The 21,025-nt window shown below is 43.5% G+C and overlaps 1 protein-coding gene across 1 annotated transcript in view; it reads right to left on the reverse strand.

Annotated features, from left to right (window-relative positions):
- Positions 1-21,025, reverse strand: part of LOC143817709 (uncharacterized) — a 281,558-nt gene that overhangs the window by 90,675 nt on the left and 169,858 nt on the right. The window contains exons 17-21 of the mRNA XM_077299196.1: positions 18,253-18,417; positions 16,985-17,220; positions 10,523-10,736; positions 7,982-8,152; positions 1,544-1,639 (exon numbers count right to left, since the gene is read on the reverse strand). Of these exons, the coding sequence (XP_077155311.1) occupies positions 1,544-1,639; positions 7,982-8,152; positions 10,523-10,736; positions 16,985-17,220; positions 18,253-18,417 (882 nt within the window). The remainder of the gene's footprint in view (positions 1-1,543; positions 1,640-7,981; positions 8,153-10,522; positions 10,737-16,984; positions 17,221-18,252; positions 18,418-21,025) is intronic.

Genomic DNA, 21,025 nt, shown 5'->3' on the forward strand with positions numbered 1-21,025 from the left:
TTTATTCCCATAGAAATCAAAGTTATACTCAACTCATAATTCCATACTAAGAAGGTCCCATGACGATCACCAATTCTGTCACATTCGGGTGGTGTGTTGAGCTATGACATCATAATGTGTCCGCTCATCACGCCAGCTGGAACACAGTGAGAGAGATTTCTCACGCTGCGAGCGGTGACGTCAGTAAGGTTACCGCAGTTCAAAGGCCAGCTCACACAGAGCTTACAGTGGGAACCGCTGCCTGTGACCTGCAGGGACCTTAATTACGGTACTCTCACTGTGTTCTGGCTGGTGTGCTGAGCGATCACATTACTGATGTCACCGTTTAACACACCATCCGGATGTAGCAGAGCTGGGGATTGTCGTGGGACCTACTTATTAAGGAATTACAGAGGACAGCTGAGTATAACTTTGATTGCTATGGGAAAAATGTCTAAAAGAGGGTTGGGGAGTGTTTTTTCAATTAAAGGTCTTTTCTCGCTGTGCTTTATTACTTTTGACTACGCTTTTAGTAATGAGGTGTCTGATAGACACCTCTCCATTGAGAACCGTGCTGCAGAAAAAAATTGGACATGTCTATGTGTTCTGCACACGGACACACACGGTCCATGTGAACACACTGACATGTGCGCAAGACCTATAGATTTGAATGGGTTTACGTCATGTGAAAACTGTCACTATACGTTCTGGAGACCTATGGGGCATAACAAAGGGATTGAGTGTGGTCCATTCTCCACACAGACAGCACATGAACTTAAAATATATTCATCTAAACATACGCTAACACCTCGTTCACACATACGTGTTTAAAAACATACGTGAAAAAATGGTACCAGTGTCATCAGTGTTTCATCAGTGTGTCCGTTTTTACCATCAGTGTGTCCGTTTTTACCATCAGTGTGTCATCAGTGTATTTCATGGATGGATAATGAAAATAAATCACACAGACAGCACACAGACAACACACTTATGCCACCTGTATGCTGTATGTGTTTTTCAAGGACCCACAGACTTGTGTTTCGCACGGACACACATTCATGACAAAATCCATGTGAGTAGCACTATAGATTATAATTGGTGAATGTTGTATCTGAGAGAAGAAAAAGCAGATAGAATACGTATGTGCAACATGTACGTCTGAATGAGGCCTATGGCTGGTTTCATATGTCTGTGAAACATAGATCATACTTGAATTGGAATAACCTGTTGATCCTACTGACAAATTCTCTTTAAGATTTTCATAGGATGTGTTGACAAGGTAGAAACAGACATCTTTTTGATGGATTCGGCTACAAGGAAGACCAATCTCATCAAGAATAGAGAGCTTAGCAGTAGTTTACTGTCATGGGATACACAGTTTAGATAATGTATCAGAATACACAATTATTTTGGTGAACATCATATCTTTATTTATGTAAAAATAAGTACCATGCTATTTCTAACCAAAGGGTTCAGTTCATGGAGCAATACTGCCATCTAGTGCTCCAAACATGGATAGCATGCGCATATTTTTTTAGATTTCTACAGAAGACAATTTTCTCACCTGACATTCAATAACACCATTCTCCACCTGCTGCAGTATGTGGCCAACTAATTCCAGAGCTTCATCATCTTCTGACATATACTCTTGATATCCTCCCTGAAATACATTGAAGATTGACTTTGATTATATTGAATATATAATATCACGGCTCAGTGGTTAGCGCTGTAGCCTTGCAGTTCTGGAGACCTAGGTTCAAATCCTACTAAGAACAATATCTGCAAGGAATTTGCATATTTTCCTGTGTCTGTGCGGGTTTCCTCCCACACTCCAAAGACATGCTGAATTTAGAAGTGTTGTGGTATTAATGGTGCTGTGTAGTAACTTTACAATACAATAGCATAGTGCATTTTGCTATAAAAAAAAGATAATATAGTAATGGCCCAAAATGTTGACACCCTTGAAATTGTTCCAGAAAATGATTGCAATTAAACATGTTTTGCTATACACATATTTATTTCCTGTGTGTATCAGAACAATACAAAAATAGCAAATTGAACATAATTTCACACAAAACATCAAAAATTGGCAGGACAAAATTGTTGGCACCCTCAACTTAATTCTTAGTTGCACACCCTTTGGAATAAATAACTGCAATCAATCGCTTCCTACACCATCAACAGGCTTCTTACACCTCTCAACTGGAATTTTGCACCAGTCTTCCTTTTACAAACTGCTCCAAGTCTCTCATATGTGAAGGGTGCCTTCTCCCAACAGCAGTTTTAAGATCTGTCCACAGGTGTTCAATGGGATTTAGATCGGGACTCACTGCTGGCCTCTTCAGAACTCGCCAGCGCTTTGTTTACATCCATTTATGGCTGCTTCTTGAAGAATGTTTCAGGTAATTGCCAGCTGGAAGACTCATGACCTAAGACACAAACCCAGGTATCTGACACTTAGCACTACATTGTGACCCCATTTCATTTGGTAATCTTCAGATTTCATGATGCTTTGCACACAATCAAGACACACAGTCTCGGAACCTCCACCATATGTAAAAATCCGACTGCACTCAGATGTCATCCGAGTGCAGTCCTATTGAGAGATCTTTTGGAATACCTGGGGTGGACCCGCAGATCCACGACAACGAACCTCCCAAGGGTGAGCTGACCAGGTAGACCACCCCCTATACAGGGAGCGTTAGGGGCAGACCCAAGGGAGACTATTGCCGCAGAAGCTGGAACCCGGAGACAGGTAGTAGGATGTACAAAATAGAGAAGCTAGGCGTAGGACGGACAGAGCGGGGAAAGATGGGTACAGTTAGGTAAGAGCTTGGTACAGGGCGAGACCAAAGGAGCACTGCGAAGGGGAAGACACAAAGGAAGCAGGACAGGACAGAGACACCAGACTAACAGAGTACGAAGAGGACACTGGGAGGGCTGGACTGGATGAGGAGACAAGGAAGCCTGGGAGAGACAGAGAAGCTGAACTGGCTGGACAGAGTGGAGACTCAAAACAGGCAATGCAAAGACAAAGGTGGACCTGAGTCACAGAAGCACAAATGACAGACAGGCAAGGAGCAGAGGAAGGAATCGCCTTATATACACGGAGTGCTGGAGGACTTCCGGGTCACGGTCCTCCAGGATCACAGAGAGGAAATACAGAGCGCCTGTAAATCAGAAAGAGGAAGTGCTGGAGTGGGTGGTGCGCACGCGCACCCGACGAGAACCAGGGAGCGGAGAAGAATGAAGGAGAGGAAGCGCGCCTGCAGGAGGAGCGCGCCGCAGCAGGTAATTATGAGCAAAAGGAGTGGCCGTGACACCATATTTGACTGTTGACACTGTGTTCTTTCTTTGTAGTTCTCATTCCATTTTCAGTGAACAGTAAAATGATGGGCTTTATCTATTTACGGTCTCATGTGTCCACTAGATGCTTTCTAAGATTTCTGAGTCAGCAGTGAAGTCCTCCTGGGTCTCCTGCCATAGTGATAATGTCTGTAAAGCACTGTAGAATTAATGTCGCTATACAACTGAGTAAAATAAAAATAAATAATAGCGTTTCATTTCATTCAAATGTTGAATAGTTTGCGCTGACACTGATGCACTCTAAGCCAGCAGGATAGCTTGAATTTCTTTGGAACTCGATTGGGGCTGCTTATCCACCATCCAGACTATCCTGTGTTGCAACCTTTCATAACATTTTCTCTGCCATCCACGTCAAATGAGATTAGCTATGGTGTCATAGGTTGTCAACGTCTTGATTATGCACACCATGGACAAAGGAACATCAAGATCTATGGAGATAGACTCATAACCTTGACATTGTTGACATTGTTCAACAATTATTGTTCAACAATTTTTGTTCTCAAGTTCTCAGACAGTTCTCTTCTCCTCTCCATGCTTAGTGTAGCACACACAGACACACAATTCAACAGATTGAGTCAACGTCTCTCCTTTCTATCTGCTTTCAGGTGTGATTTTCATATTGCCCACACCTGTTACTTGCCACAGGTGAGTTTGAATGATCATCATATGCTTGAAACAAAGTTGTTTACCCACAATTTTTAAAAGTTGCCAACAATTTTGTCTGACCCATTTTTGGAGTTGTGTGAAATTATGTCCAATTTGCCTTTTTTCTTCTGGTTTTTTTTTGTGTTGTTCCATTAAACACAAAGGAAAGACACATATGTATAACAAAAAGTGTAATTTCCTGGGAGAAATACTTAATTTTCTGGAACAATTTCAAGGGTACAATTTCAGTCATGACTGTATATCTACAAAGTATAAGTTTATAAACAGCTTTTATATTGAGCCCATACAGCTCTGTGCACACACTCAGAAAACAGCTGGGTGCTTCTGTATAATCTTTTTTTTTTCCAATAATTTTTATTGGTTTTATAAATTTTATGAAGGGGAAGGGTAAAGGGTAAGGGAAAGCAGGGTGGAGGGGAAAAAAAAATAAAATATCATATAATATGAGGAAGAAGGGAAAAAGAGGACAGGCATACATACAAACATTTCCGTAGGTTTACATAAAACAACTATCGCTTAATATCAGCACCTGAAAAATGAAAATCAGTCAGTAAGATGACAAAATCAAGTGTTACTCAAAGACAAAGCCTAGAAATAGAAAATCAGTACATCTATTATACTACAAAGCACATATAATAGAGATAGCTTCAAAAACAAAGGCCAGTATTCTCAATATCAGCACCTAGTTAATACACTTATTTTGCCTCAAATGTAGCAGAACAACGAACAAAATATGCGTTATGTTATGTAAAGTATAAGAAAAGCATGAGGACCTGTCATGTCTGGAAACACTATAAGCTGATCCTAAGACAGGTTGGAGGGCAATGTCCGTTTTTTTTAGTATTATAACAAGTGGAATAAAGGTCTTTTCAAGTAGGATATATATTTAATGTAAACAGAGAGGAGATATCAGGAGAAACCGTAGAAGATGTCATTCCTGTTCTTTTCAGAAAGTTAATTCCTTTCTCCGGAGACGAGAGAGTGAACAATTTTGAAGCAAATTTCACTTGTAGATTGGAAGTCTTAGTCCATTGGTAGGGTATTCCGGCATGTAGGAGTTCCCATGTGGTTTGAGAGAGTGATTTCTTTAGACAAGTCCTTGAAAAAAGATAAGCTGCTGTAAGGAGATGGAAGGAGTTTTGAGTCTCTTGTCAGCATAAGGAAATCGTTCTTTACCCCGGTAGGATAAAGGGACACAATAACATCTCGAGCAATATTTGTAGGGAGCGTCCTTTGAATTCTGAAAACCTTCTCAATCAGATTTCTTCCTTTGTTTTTGGGTAATAAGTGAGAAATCATTGAAGAAATATAGTATTTTAACTGTGAAGGCTGGACCGACTCCAGAATTCCTCTGATTTTTATGTTGCTTTTTCTTTTAAAATCTTCATAGTTAGCCATGTAGTTTCTAAAAAAGATTATGTCTTTTTGGATCTTCTCCAGAGAATCAGAGAGTATGTGTGGACTATGAGCATGGATAGAAGGCGAGATCCGGTGGTTTTTGTATAGAGAATCTGTTATTTTTGAATCTTGAAGAGGGACATCAGGGACCTTGGTAGAATTTAAGTTAGAGTCTTTGACTATGAAATATAATGTATCTTTAAAGATATGTGTAATGTGTAATCTTTTGAACAATCAATGAGCTTTACCACCCAGTAAACACAGGTTTACAGCAAATGACAGTTACACTTTAACTTATGCTCACCTATTCATGCCACTTCAGTAGTTCTTTTGTAACCTGTTCTGCGGAGATGACATTCTATCTACCTGCATGTAAATACTGCAGCCAATCACTGTCCACCATGCAAACAAAAGGCCAGTGATTGGGTGCAGCAGTTTATACAGGCAGTCGGGAAAGTCTTTACTTTAGGACAGCTACAAAGACCACTAAGACCACCAGAGTGGCAGTAATCAATCAGAAGGGGATTTACCAGATAATTAAAGTTATTTTAATTAATGTGATTATGTTATTCACCTGTTGCTGTTGCAATACCGGACTTTGCTACCTTCTACTGGCCACTTTGCTTTGCAATAAACTTTGACAAGTTCTCGAGTAATCCAGAGTCACGCTAGCGACTCGCATGCCTTCTACGCGCCGCCCTACTCACCGTGTGTTCCACTCTGCTCCACTGAGTACCTAAACATTGCTCTTATTTGTCCTGTGCTACATTTTTGCCCCTTTCCTCTTGAAAGACATTCCTCCTGGAAAACCTTTGTCCAGTTTATATATAAATTTTGGAGGGCTCTTTGCAAGCTGCTGAATGTCTGTCTGGATTTCTCCTCTGCGTACCATCCACATAAGGAAAAAAGGGAATCCAACCCCAAGAGATAAAATCACTTACGGTAACTTTAATAGTATTCATTTAAAATAAAAAATAGGCTATAAGACATACAAAAACCGGATAAGTGCTCTTAGTCACAGACCAATGGACAAATGGAACGATGTAACCAGAGACTCTCAAGAAATATCTTCGCTACTTTATCTCTGCATGCCAGGACAACAGGGTACAACTACTCCTCTGGGTGGAGTTTTTCTACAATAACCATGTTGGGAATTCTCTGGAGCATCCCCATTCTTCATTGTTTACTCTCATCATCCTCAAGTGCCTTCTCCTACGTATGCTTCATCCCAGGTAAGAGCTGCTAATTCTTCATTTGCCAACTTCCTCCAGATGTGGCAGTATGCTCAGGCCTCCCTCCTTAAGGCCATGTCTCAGATGAAGACTATAGCAGACGAAAAAAGAGAGGTTCGCCGTCTCACTACCTACCTGGAGAAAAGGTTTGGTTGTCTTTGCAGAATGTTTGCCTAAAGGAGCCTGGGTATCTTGGTCAGTTCAAGATCATCAGACAAATTAATCCAGTGATCTAGAGTCTTCTACTTCAGCCAAATCTACAGATCCAGAACTCCTTCCCCATCTTGCTCTTGAAGCCAGTGATCCTGAATTGCTTCTCCAAGGTCCATTCTCCTGCCTCTGCCTCAATTCCTGAGGGGCCTTCGGACGTGTTTGAGGTCAAAGGCATTCTGGATTCCAAGCAGGTCTGGATCCCAAGCACATTGTATTTAGTAAATTGGAAGGATCTTTTTATCTGAAGAAGAGGTCTTGGGAGCATGCGGAGAACGCCTGCGCCCCTACTATCTTTGAAAGATTTCTCCATTGGTCTGGCCAAAAAAGGAGGGGGCGGAATGGGGGTACTGTTACATCAGTGACTCGCACGCCTTTTAAGTGCCGCCCTACTCACTGTGTGTCCCGCTCTGCTCCACCTGACCATCACTCTGAGCTGACTTGTGCTACACTTCCAGCTCTGCTGTTATTGCCTGTTGCTGCAAATCTATTGGGAGATGCGGCCAAACTCTGTTGGAATTTGTATCCACTCTGTCCTGCAGAGATCTGCTTCCCTATCCTATCACTTGCCAGAAGGTGATATATCAGACAACTGATATCATTCCTGTGATTAACTGCATCCTTGCTGGAAGATACCAAATTGCATATACATCTCAGTATTCCTGTGAGTAACTGCATCACTGTTGAAAGATAAGTTTCCTACACAGTTAATATTCCTGCATATATCTGCACACCTGGTTCAGCTTCAACTGATGCTAGCTGCTCCACATATTGTCTGCTATACTGCATACTCTGCTGCCTTGGTCCTCGCTGACCCATATGTCGTTTGACAAGATCCACTTCATTGCACCATTGCTTCTGGTCTTTGCTGCTCATCCAGAACTATGGCTTAAAGAATCCTCCTCACTAAGTGTGCCTTGCCTTTAACAGCCTTATCTCTACCTGGTTTTAAAACATCTTCAGCCACCTCTTTCAGGTAACATCAGATTATCTCGGTTTTGCAGGACAATATTTAATGTCAAGGATGGATTAGATTTCTATCTAAAACAAAACCATTTCATTATGACTAAATTTACTATATACAGCTAGATGTGGCCATTTGAATATGTTTTCCAGTCTTTTGTACATACCTTCACTGTAGAAGAAAGCCCCTTTATATGTGAGCCTCTAAGGAGAAACATTTTAAGCCATTCTTCTATGTTCTCCATTACACTCATATCAGAAGTGCTCTTATCAAGTGGTGGATTAAAGGCAACTTCACCATTAATCAATTCAACTTCAATGCTAAGAGCAGGTGAAAACTATGGAAGAAAAAAGCATGTAGTTACCCAATCATCTAATGATAATCCAGCAAATCATGCCCACTTTTATATTTTTTAGTCCTCATGATGCGACATGTGTCTTGTTTTGTGAGAGAAGGTATCTACTACCTCCAAAGCAGTTGGAATTGTGCATTATGAGGAGCTCTTGGGCTGCAAAGTGCCCCTATATTGTTTTTGCACAGCGGTCCTTGTCTATCTGTGTCCGCCATTGCTCAAATCCATCTTTAACTCTGCTGTCCTAATAATCCACATTCCCCTGAGGTTACTCCTCTGCCTCTTGCCACCACACTGCCATATCAGCAGCTTCTCTTCTCACTTACTGTCTTCTGCCTCATTACTGTAGACTGTTGAGGTACCTTCACACGAAACGACTTTGTAACGATATCGCTAGCGATCCGTGATGTTGCAGCGTCCTCGCTAGCGATATCGTTTAGTTTGACACGCAGCAGCGATCAGGATCCTGCTGTGATGTCGCTGGTCGCTGAATAAAGTCCAGAACTTTATTTGCTCGTCCGATCACTGTGTATCGTTGTGTTTGAAAGCAAAAGCAACGATACCAGCGATATTTTACACTGGTAACCAGGGTAAACATTGGGTTACCAAGCGCAGGGCCGCGCTTAGTAACCCGATGTTTACCCTGGTTACCAGCGTAAAAGTAAAAAAAACAAACAGTACATACTCACCTGCGCGTCCCCCAGCGTCTGCTTCCTGACACTGACTGAGCTCCGGCCCTAACAGCACAGCGGTGACGTCACCGCTGTGCTTTCACTTTCACTTTAGGGCCGGAGCTCAGTAAGTGTCAGGAAGCAGACGCTGGGGGACGCGCAGGTGAGTATGTACGGTTTGGTTTTTTTACTTTTACGCTGGTAACCAGGGTAAACATCGGGTTACTAAGCGCGGCCCTGCGCTTAGCAACCCGATGTTTACCCTGGTTACCCGGGGACCTCGGCATCGCTGGTCGCTGGAGAGCGGTCTGTGTGACAGCTCTCCAGCGATCAAACAGCGACGCTGCAGCGATCGGCATCGTTGTCGCTATCGCTGCAGCGTCGCTTCGTGTGTAGGTACCTTAAGTCCTCCTCACTGAAAGGGTCCATTTTCTCATTGTTCTTGTCTGTGTGTCACTTATGTAGCTCTTTTTAGTCAAAATTTTTATAATTTATTATTGATTATTAATTGATTGTAATGAACAATAAACCCAATTTTCATGTCTACAGTGCCCAGAATTAAGCGCGCTAACTAATAAATTTATAAATAATTCATAATATTAATTGCAGATAAAACATGTTTTATGTTATACTTTCACAAATGTAATAATCAATATTGCTAAAAAAGAATCGCTATTTTGCAAAAAAAATGGCAAAATATTGTCCTTTTTCATCACTGAAAAGACGCATAACTATTTTAATAAACTAAAAAGTAAAAAAAGGCATATTCTGAAAAACTGTACAGTTCTCATCATCTTCAGCAGGAGCGCTCTGCTCCCTGACCAGTCTACTTCTTTTTTTCTAATAGGGGTAGGTTCTCCTGCATTACTGTCAGTTTGGACCGGCAGCATTGTTGTGCCAATGGCCCAAGCAGTGCATTCCCGATGCGGTTACAGTACATGAGGCAGCTTTGCCTCTGCAACGTTAGAAGCACAGTAACATTGACACTGGCTGGGACAAGGAGCTAACAATGTGCTGCGTAATCCAGATCCATTGTATTGCTTACTCACTCCATAAATAAAAGCTAGGAAGCACTGTGTGCTTTCAGCCAATGTAGCAGTAGCCGGACCAGTAGTCAAAAAGCTATAAGCCATGAAATTAGCAACAGGGTAATGTGGTAGGGGGGGGATTTTAAAAAATAGTGGATAATAAAAATGCTTAGATTTACAAACACTAACTAGTGATGAGCGAATATACTCGTTACTCGAGATTTCTCGAGCACGCTCAGGGGTCCTCCGAGTATTTTTTAGTGCTCGGAGTTTTAGTTTTTCTTGCCGCAGCTGAATGATTTACATCTATAAGCCAGCATAAGTACATGTGGGGGTTGCCTGGTTGCTAGGGAATCCCCACATGTACTTATGCTGGCTAACAGATGTAAATCATTCAGCTCCAGCGCTAAAAACTAAAATTCTGAGCACTAAAAAATACTCAGAGGACCCCGAGCGTGCTCGAGAAATCTCGAGTAACGAGTATATTCGCTCATCACTAACACTAACCAATAATTTCCTGCAATGAATAACGCTTTTAGGCCTAGAATGCTTCTAGGGGAGAATGTTTAAATGTAAACATTTAAAATAAAAGTAACCAAGGCAAGGAGATAGCAATATGTAGGATCCAAGAATTGGAATCTATTAACTCTTCTTACATGATAGTCCAGCAGTGTATTTAGCAGGGCAGCCAGGCTGGATATAGTAACTTTCTTCAGACCTTGTAGAATGATAGCATCGATATGCATAATGAAGTCCTGCCATGCCGGTGATGCTTCACTAATCCCACATGCTGCAAAACACTGTTGAACAAGGTTGTGTATTTTTACTCCATCGGGAACAAGTAAAGCCTCCAGCTCATGTTCAATTTTCCTAAAAGCACAGAAATTAAAAATGAAAGCTTGTTTACCCACAAAATAGCAAATGTATTATTAAAATCAAGTAACAATGGAGAATTATTTCCAATGTCTGCATTGTTTCATCCTAATTACATCCGGCACCAGGGACTTTCCGAGATCTCTCCAACTCATTTAGTTCTTTGCTGTAGATCCGCTCAGCCTTCATGTGATGGTGTATAATGCTCTGTGGGGAACCATATGGGGGAGAGGCTTCTAGGGAAAAGTACCATTGGATATGGCATATGAATATATACAGAATTTGACAGAAGCGGCTGAAATCAAAGGTATAGAGAGGTAGAGTAATGCTCCAGGCACCTCTACAGATGCTGTATCATGACTTCATGTAAAGAAGAGTGGTAATACAACCATGGGCACACGGCTTTAGAGAGCATGTTTGACCCCCAATTCGTTTAGCCTGACGTTTGGTATGCCAGTCTTAATGGGGTGCAGGCAGGAATGAGATGCCCCTAATTCATTAAGAGACGCATTCCACTTAATAGATGCAGACACATCATACCAGTAGCGTGCACCTCGCCAGAAATATTACTCCCATCAGAGACTAGAGTAAAATTTCTGGTGTAATGTATACCATCACTTTTGATTAATTTGTTGGGCAGGAGTTGTCATGCCCTGTTCCATCCTGACTCCTCCCCAGCTGGACAACAGTATTGTGAGAATGCCAAAAGTTGAAAATTGTGCAAAAAAAGATGTGCAAAAATCGTAGAACTTTTTAAAGTGTTTTACACCAGGATTCAGGCATAAACATTTTGATGAATCGGGGCCTATGTGTCTTTCAGAAGGGATAATATACTTCTTGTGCTATTGGAACATGGTTCAATGCGAGTGTCCATATTCTTTGTACTGCTAGACATAACAGACTATGGTGGGACAATGTAAACAGGGCACATGTGCCACAGTGAAATGAAGCAAGTGGCCTAGCTGTAAGCAGTCACAACAGGAGCTGCCAATTAAGAGGTTCACAGTACAGGAATCCAAGCGATAAGGTGGCCCTCTTCCACTGCAAAGCAGCAAGCAGCTTTTGTTACAGACACAAAAAGGGGCCCATATACTGTTCTTGTGACACCCAGGATTTCGGGTACCACAGTGGTGCTGCCTTCCTCTCGGGGAGGGTAATGCCATGCCTGGAGACAGGAGGGATCCCTTTGGCAGGTAATCTCACATTCAACAGAAGGGGGAGCTCAAAACCTGGTTTTAGGGGAATTTCCCTGATTTTCATCCTGGTCTGGAGGAGGAGTTAGACAGTCTAGTGCAGGCAAGAAACAGGGAAAGAGCAGAGGAATGATTAGGAGGGGGGCTGTTACTGAGTTCCTCAGAGCTGAAGTACAGAGGCTGGGCACCGGGAGCCCGAGGTTGTGGGTAACTGCAAGTCCCACAGCAGAACCGGAGGGCAGAGAGCTGAAAGTAACCTGCCCCATTAAACCTGAGGTACAGCAGCATTCTAGAGCCTGAAGTCACCGTATACAAAGACCACAGAAAAATGGCTCAAGCTGCCCACCATATAGGTACTGTCCCAGGACAGGAGAGAACGAGGACCTTGTTAGGACACTACAGGCAGCAAGGGACTAATAGCGCAAAGTGGAAGGCTCCCAACCTGACCTGTCAAGGGGATTCCACTTGTCTTCAGGCTGCCTGGACTCCATCTGCACCTGTTGCCGGTACCCCGGACTGTGACCTGCTACCATCAGTAAACCAGGTATAGACTGCAACCCTGTGTCCTCCATTTATTTACCGGCAACCCACCATTCTTGCCCACTCCACTGGGAGCCCTGGGGACCCCGCTTCACCTGTGGGAAGCGTCACCATCTATGCTGCAGTAACATCACCCCAGAAGACCCCTTTAAGCAGAGTCGGTCCCCTCTGACGAGAACCACAGGTGGCGTCACAAATACAAACTTTATTACAAAGCCCCTTATAAGATTTTTCCCTTTTAATTGAGTGCCCAGTGCCACGGACCGGGTCCTGCCACCGTGACATCCCCTTTAAGTGCAACCGGACCCAGTACCGAGTATCCCCATTGCCCTAGTGGGCGACTCAACCTTGGCATCACGAACAGGATTTCGTGCCCTGGCATCACCAGGTACTGTGTGCCAGAGACTGTGACCGTTTACTTGCAAGCTGCCATTGCCGCGCCGCGTGCAGTGCGAGGGGAAGAAGGAGGCATTCCTTTGTGGCGCTGCGAGAGGAGATGCAAGTGAAGATGCCGTTCAGCAGAGCCACAAGTGGAGACGCAGTGCCGGAGCCCCGGAAGGAGGACCGGGAGGAGCGCCCGACTGCATACAGCAGGAACTTCTACAGACTCCGGTGGCAAGACGCCAGCCCTGCAAGGTTAAGGGAAGGGGACATATCTGACCCGGGAGGATTGGCAGCGGTCGCAGCCACAGGCCAATGATTCCCCCCATGCCTCGCGGTGGACGCAGCCGCAGGTCCCATAATGCCACCAGGCACCGAAGTGCCCGCAGCTCCTGCCAGCCGGCCGGATCTCACCGCAGTAACAGCTCCTATAATGCCTGGCTGCCACAATATTCAGGGGAGTCCCATACACTGAGTGACTTTAAGGAAAGGCTCTGCAGCCTATTTGAAGTATATCCCCTGACAGAAAATCAAAAGGTCAGCATCCTAACTGGCCAACTAATTGGCGCAGCCCTAAGAGAAGTAAAATCCTGGCCGGACATGGAATAAGGAAATGTTAAACAGATATTTGCCAAACTTAAAACCACTTTCGACACCCGCACCGCTGCAGAAATTAAAATGAGGTTTTTCGGGTGCAAACAAAGAGCACAGGATAGCAAACGGGACTATGCCCTTAATCTCCAGGAGGCATTGCGGGCCATTAAACAGGATGACCCTAACAGTGTGCAGGATGGAGACAAACTATTAAAAGAGCAGTTCATTGAGGGACTCCTGTCCAATACCCAGAGGACACAGCTGCGCATCCTGGCCTTGCAAAACCCTGACCTGGACTTTGCACAATTTAAAGACAGGGCCATCTGGGTGCTGCATGAACCACCGCCCAGCCGCACAGTTCCCACTAGGCATCCAGCCCTCACGTACCACCAGGAGGTGGCACCCTCTCCTTAGGTCGCCGTAGAGGCCGGCGCACAGATCCTGGATGATGATCTCTCCACAGAATTATGCCTCCAGGTCCAGGAGCTGACTAAAAGCGTAGCTGCACTAGCCAAAACCGTACAGACCCTGCAGTAATCCCCAAAGGAGAAAATCCAGCTGGCTTCCAGTCCGGAGGACGTCCCCTGGCGACGACAGAAGAGGATCCCACCGATCAGAGGAAGAGACAACGACCGCTATCATCAGGATGGACGACCTATCTGCCTCTGCTGCAATCAGGCAGGACACATCGCAAGGTTCTGCCATTTAAATGAGCGACCCCCTTGGGCAGAGGGCCAACCCCCAAAAATAGGATGACCAGGCCCATAAAGTTGGCTAGCCAAGTACGTCTGAGGATGACCAGTCCTCCCCATTGTGATCGCCGGAATTCCGATGAACGCTTTACTGGACACCGGCTCTCAGGCGACAACTATGCCTTACATCCTCAACAAACGGTATTGGGCCGACTCAGACATTACCCGTGGTCAGATAGTGATTTGACAATAGTAGTCAGTAATGGTCCGCCTTTGTCACAGGTGAGGTACAAGGAGGTCACCATTAAGGTGGGGCGGATAGAATTGAAGACCCAAGGACTGGTGATTGTTGATATTGACCGACAAGAATGTAACCCCATGATGACCATAGGTACTAATGTCATTGAAAACTGTCTTGCCGAGGTTATTGTCTTGTTACAACAGGTGGCCGAAACTGCTGGTTCCAGTGAGCAACGTGTCCTGCAAAAATAAATCAGAGCCCTGATGCAGAGACAACAGGTAGAATTGTCTGGTGGAGAAGTTGGACGTGTCACAGTGAGTGATCCGATCACCATTGCAATACCCAACAGGAGTGAAATGTTAATATGGTGTCGGGCAGCAATAGGCCTTAGAGGTAAAGACTACCAGGCCCTGGTAGAACCTGTGTATTCAGACAGAAGGCCCACCATCCTGACAGCCAGAGGGGTGGTTGATGGCCGCAAGGGGAGGGTACCAGTACGTGTCCTTAACTGTGGAGAGAAAGAGGTCCACTTAGCCAGATATGCCACACTTGCTAAACTGTTTACTGTTAATGATAATGCAATAAAAGCAACAGAACCCTTGGTCCCGTCCGACCAGGCGGACGACAATGGCTCTGCAAGACAGATGGAGGATTGGTGTCAGAAGTTACACGTGGGCACTGACTCTACCCCACCTCACCAAAAACATGGGGCTTACCGGGTGGTCCATGAGTATGAGCGGGTATTCAGAAAACACCCACTAGATTTTGTGCATGAAAAAGGGGTTCAACATCATATCCCCACTGGAGGTCATCCGCCCATTAAAGAGAGGTACCGGCCTGTACCTCCAGCTCACTACCAATGTGCTAAAAAGTATGTTACGAGAGATGAAGGAGGCTGGGGTAATCAGAGATAGTTGCAGCCCCTGGGCAGCTCCATTAGTCCTCGTAAGGAAAAAGGATGGTACAATGAGGATGTGTGTTACCTGTTTAAATTGTTTGCTTATGCTTATTACAGGTTTAAAATGGACAATAGGGTAATGGACAGTGAATTGCCCAAAAACTGTCACTGTACATAGTGGGCACCTTCTAGGTGCACCTTTGGTTCTACCCACATTGCCAGCGTGGGTAGAGCCTTGTTTGTTCACAGACCTGAAGCAAAAAAAAGTCTGGCGTGGCTGAACACTGGGTCTGGATATACACCTTGTAGCTCGCCCAAGCCTACGTTGGGGTTTATGACAGATCCCTCACATCAGTACTGTTATTCATGAACAAGGACACCCTGGTATAGGACCAGTTGTACTCTTGTATATATGTTTGCAACGTTAAAGCCAAAAGTACCTCCCGTAAGGGAAGAAAAAGTTTAAACCTGTTAAATGTTTTTCAAAACTGTTTTGCATCTTATCTAACCTGTTTGTTTATGTTTCTTTTCCCAGTCCGTCAGTACTGGATTAAATGGGGGGGAATGAGGCACCCCAGGAGTTCGGGTACCACAGTGGTGCTGCCTTCCTCTCGGGGAGGGTAATGCCATGCCTGGAGACAGGAAGGATCCCTTTGGCAGGAAATCTCACATTCAACACATTCTGACTCCATGCCAGAAGGGGAGCTCAAAACCTGGTTTTAGGGCAACTTCCCTGATTTCCATCCTGGTCTGGAGGAGGAATTAGATAGTCTAGTGCAGACAAGAGACAGGGAAAGAGAAGAGGAGTGATTAGCAGCTTGAGGGGGGCTGTGACTGAGCCCCTCAGAGCTGAAGCACAGAGGCCGGGCACCGGGAGCACGAGGTTGTGGGTAACTGCAAATCCCACAGCAGAGAGCTGAAAGTAACCTGCCTCATTAAACCTGAGGTACACTAGCATTCCAGAACCCGGAGTCAACAGTATACAAAGACCCCACCCAGAGAAATGGCTCAAGCTGCCCACCATACAGGTACTGTCCCAGGACAGGAGAGAACGAGGACCTTGTTAGGACACTACAGGCAGCAAGGGACTAATTGTCAACGCAAAGTGGAAGGCTCCCAACCTGACCTGTCAAGGGGATTTCCACCTGTCTTCAGTCTGCCTGGACTCCATCTACACCTATTGCCGGTACCCTGGACTGTGGCCTGCTACCATCAGTAAACCAGGTAAAGACTGCAACCCTGTGTCCTCTGTTTATTTACTGGCAACCCACCATCCTTGCCCACTCCACTGGGAGCCCTGGGGACCCTGCTTCACCTGTCTGAAGCGTCACCATCTATGCTGCAGTAACATCACCCCAGAGGACCCCTTTAAGCAGAGTCGATCCCCTCTGACCGAGAACCACAGGTAGCGTCACGAATACAAACTTTATTACAAAGCCCCTTATAAGATTTTTCCCTTTTAATTGAGTGCCCAGGGCCACGGACCGGGTCGAGGCCACCGTGACATCCCCTTTAAGTGTGACCAGACCCGGTACCGAGTATCCCCATTGCTTTAGTGGGTGACTCATTCTTGCACAGGGGCCCTCGTGTGTGTGTGCCTGCCCTTGTAGACACAGACAGGCTTGTGATTTTGCTAGAACTATAGTCATTCCTTACAGAGCTAGCATATAACATATATAGATATTTGGTCTATAAAGGTAACATACTTTTGCTCTGATATTAGTTCACTGATTGAATAGCTCCTTTGGGATTCCCGGCTTGTAAAAATATCAAGATGTGCTGTGCACCATGCCGCTGTGATCTCACTAATGGCCTTGTAATTATTTGTAACAATGCTGAAGTTGTTATAGAGGTCTGTGCAAATGTAGGAAGTAGCAAGTTCAGTATAATCCATGCTCTCGTCCATGCTCCAAGTGAACACGTTCATTCCATCTTTCAAAATCTGCAGGGAAAAAAGCAATGACTGTGAAATTGACTCACTTATACAGCAGTAAAAGGGAAATTAATGTGTTAAAAGGTCATCATTTTCAGAAAATAAAGTAATGATTACTTACCTAGAGTGCAGTACATACTAAAGACAAAAAATACCCTTTTAGCCTGCAGGAAAGTCAATCCAACAACTTCCTAATTAGTTAAAACACATTAAATACTTGTTGTGGCTCATACAATCGCTTGATAAGGGTCAAAGAAGAAATCCAGCGTAGTAACAGGTATGTAGAATCCAGAGCTTATTGTAGAAAATATCAATATAAAATCATAGTGACAGACGGCTCCAACCAGTGTGAATAGAGACCAACGCGTTTCAGACCCTAAGGGCCTTAATCATTAACCATTTGTGTGCGAACCGCCGAGCTAGACAGGTTACCGGCATCAGATCCTTTGTTGTGTGCAGCTAAATTGTGCCTCATCAGCCTGTATGCAAACACCGGCCAACTTACCGAGTACAGGTGCACACCAAAAACAAATGGATATGCAATGTACAGAAGAGAAAAAAGGTGGCACTCACCCTCCGGGTAAAAGAATCCTTTATTCAATCTTGTAAAACAGTTTCAGAGGGAGAATGTGGAAAAACTTCTTAGGACAATGGCCGTTTCGTGCTAGTTGCACTTCAATTGGTCATGTGCTTGGGTCCTGTGCTTACAAAATTGAATAAAGGATTCTTTTACCTGGAGGGTGAGTGCCATCTTTTTTCTCTTCTGGACAGTGCTTAATCATGAACCATGATTAAGGCTCTTAGGAGCTGAAACGCTTTGGTCTCTTTTCACACTGGTTGGATATTTTCTACAATAAACTCTGGATTTTATTCTACATACCTGCTACGAAGCTGGATTTCTTCTTTGACTCTTCGCATACAGATAGATCCCCAGCTTCTCCGTGCGTGTTTTCAGCAGGATCGATGCTGCACCGATGTGATGAGTTGACCCTCCTTCCCTGTTTCCTAATTTGAATTCATACAATCGCATACACACAATACCTCAGAGATCTTCAATAACTTCTTCTCAAACAGCGCCCTCTGGTGGGAAGAGATTGCTTTTACAACTTCATTGTATTTGGATGCTACCATTTCCAAATGGGTACAAAGCACTTTAAACCTGTTCTTATTCATATGGTCTATAAGACTTCCATTTGATTCTGGGAACTAAAAAGTGAAAAAATAAATAACTAATGTTACTTAGTGCAAAATAATATGTTAACTGTTATTTAATTTGATTTATTTAAACGGTTGTTCCCTTATTAGTGTTCCCCGCTTCTACTGTCTGCAGGATAACCCCTTAATGACCGGGCTATTTTTCTTTTTGTTCTTTCGTTTTTTTCTCCTCTTCTTCCAAGAACCATAACGGTTTTCTATTTTTCTGTCGATATACTGTAGCTGTATGAGGGCTTGCTTTCATTAGGACAAGTTATTTTTTTGAATGACACTATTCATTTTAAAATGAAATGTACTGGAAAACAGAAAAAAATCCATGTGGGATGAAACAGTGAAAAAAAAATGCATCCTTGTTTTTTGGGTTTTATTCTTAAGGTATTCATTGTATAGTAAAAAAAAAAAAATGACGCATTAACATGATTCTCCAAGTCAGTATGATTATGGCAATACCAAACTTGAGAAAAAAAGTTCATAAGTTTGTAAAAAAAAAAAAAAGTGGGGGAAGCGTGGGTAAGTGGGGTGACCGGAAAAAAAAATGAAATTCTGGCGTTTCGATTATTTATTTTTCTCTTTATGGCCTTGACCATATCAGTTAATAATTTTATATTTTCATAGACCAAACTTTTAAGAATGTGGCAATACCAGATATTACTTTTAAAAGCTTTTTATTTTTTAGATTATTTTTTGTCCCCTTAGGAGATTTCAACCAATCATTTGTCCTATATACACTGAAGTACCTTAGTATAGCAGTGTAGAAGAAAAATCAGTCTCCAAAGTAACAGCCTAAGAAGTACCAAGAAGACAGTGATGGGGACCTTCAGCAGGAATCCAACTGCCATGATATCCCTCAGTAAACCGCAATCTTATTGCACGGGGTCGATAGAAGGCAGCAACCGCTCTATGTTAATGCCGCTGTTAGAGATTGGCAACATCATCTAAATGGGTAATAGCAGCAATCAGAGCTCAGCTCCGGCTGCTACTGTTAGAGACAGATGCTGTGTAACATAGCTGGCACCGACCACATGTGCAGACTGGTACCTACACATGTGCTAATGTGTTATAAATCAGCAGTTCACACAGAAAAGAGTAACATACAACTGCAAGTTCAGACCTTACGAATGGAATGTGTGTTGTCTATAATGTCATGGAGATGCACATGTCAGCACAGGAACTGTATCCTCTAAATAGTTTAATATATTCAATTCATATTATTTTACTATTTATTTTGATTTATTTTAGACGAATATCAAAATAAATAATTACTTTTAACTAAACTTCTAATTTAAAGGGAATATGTCAGCAGGTTTTTGTTATCTCACCTGAGAGCAGCCTGATGTAGGCAAAGAGTAGCTGAATCCAACGATGTATCACTTAGCTTGCTGGGTGCCGCCGTTCTGATACAATCAGAGTTTATAGATTCAGATTGAAGCAGAGCTGAGAAAGCTAACCCCGCCCCACCAGGCTATCTGTGTAAAAAGTCCAAAGACAGCGAGGTGCTTGTCACAGGAGGGGGCATTGCCAGACCGGGAGGCACCAGCATCTGGGTAACAGCAATGGCAAACTCCTGATGCTAAAAGAATCATTGCAGGCTAATAAAACCTCGAGAGGCATCGCTGAAATCTATGTTTTAACCCCTACCTCATGCTGTCTTCAGATTACATAACAAAAACCTACTGACAGATTCCCTTTAAAAGTGTAATTCAAATTAAAGGGTTTTTCCATTTTCATGCTTTTTCCCTGTAGGTCAGCTCTGTGTAAAATAATAAAACCATATGGTACTCACCACTCCTGGGTCCAGCGCCAACTCAACTACAGCACGCATCATGTTGCAACCAATTACTTACCTTGCCTGATTTTTCTATAGTAATATAAAATTTAATTCAGACAGTAACCAGTAATTTTGTTTAATCAACAAACTGGACTGATCATTTAGGCTATGTGCACACTTAGCGGTTTTTGCTGCGGATCCGCAACAGTTTTCCATGTGGTGTACAGTACTATGTTAACCTATGGAAAACAAAAAACGCTGTGCACATGCTGCGGAAAAAACCGCGTGGAAACGCAGCGGTTTTCATTCTGCAGCATGTCAATTCTTTGTGCGGAATCCGCAGCGGTTTGGCACCTGCTCCATGTTAAAAACCCGCAGGTGTCTAAAACCGCAGTGGAAACAGCACAAAAAAACACGATAAATCCGCAGTACTTTTTGCACTGCGGATTTCATCAAATCCTCTGCGGAAAAATCCGCAGCAGAATCCGCAAAGTGTGCACATGGCCTTATTCTACATTCACAGTTGGATGAGTATTTGGATAAGTAAGTAAAACTTTCACCTCTTTCAAATGATGAAATTTGACCAATGAACTGGTTAAAGGGTTTTATAAAATTTCAAATTCCATAGGGAATCATAGATGTGGGCACTATTTAATCTATTAATTCATAAGTACAGAGAAAATAATCCCTGATTCTTCCGCTCTTTTCTGTTTTGTATTTGCACTGCGACACTCCATTGCAGAAATATTCACATTTGTTGCTTTTGGAGCACAGTATGTGAAATCTCTCCTTGCAGTCCAACTGGGCATCTCTTCACAGTCCTCTCTGGAA

The sequence above is a fragment of the Ranitomeya variabilis genome, chromosome 3, assembly GCF_051348905.1.
Source record: "Ranitomeya variabilis isolate aRanVar5 chromosome 3, aRanVar5.hap1, whole genome shotgun sequence".
Taxonomy (NCBI): Eukaryota; Metazoa; Chordata; class Amphibia; order Anura; family Dendrobatidae; genus Ranitomeya; species Ranitomeya variabilis.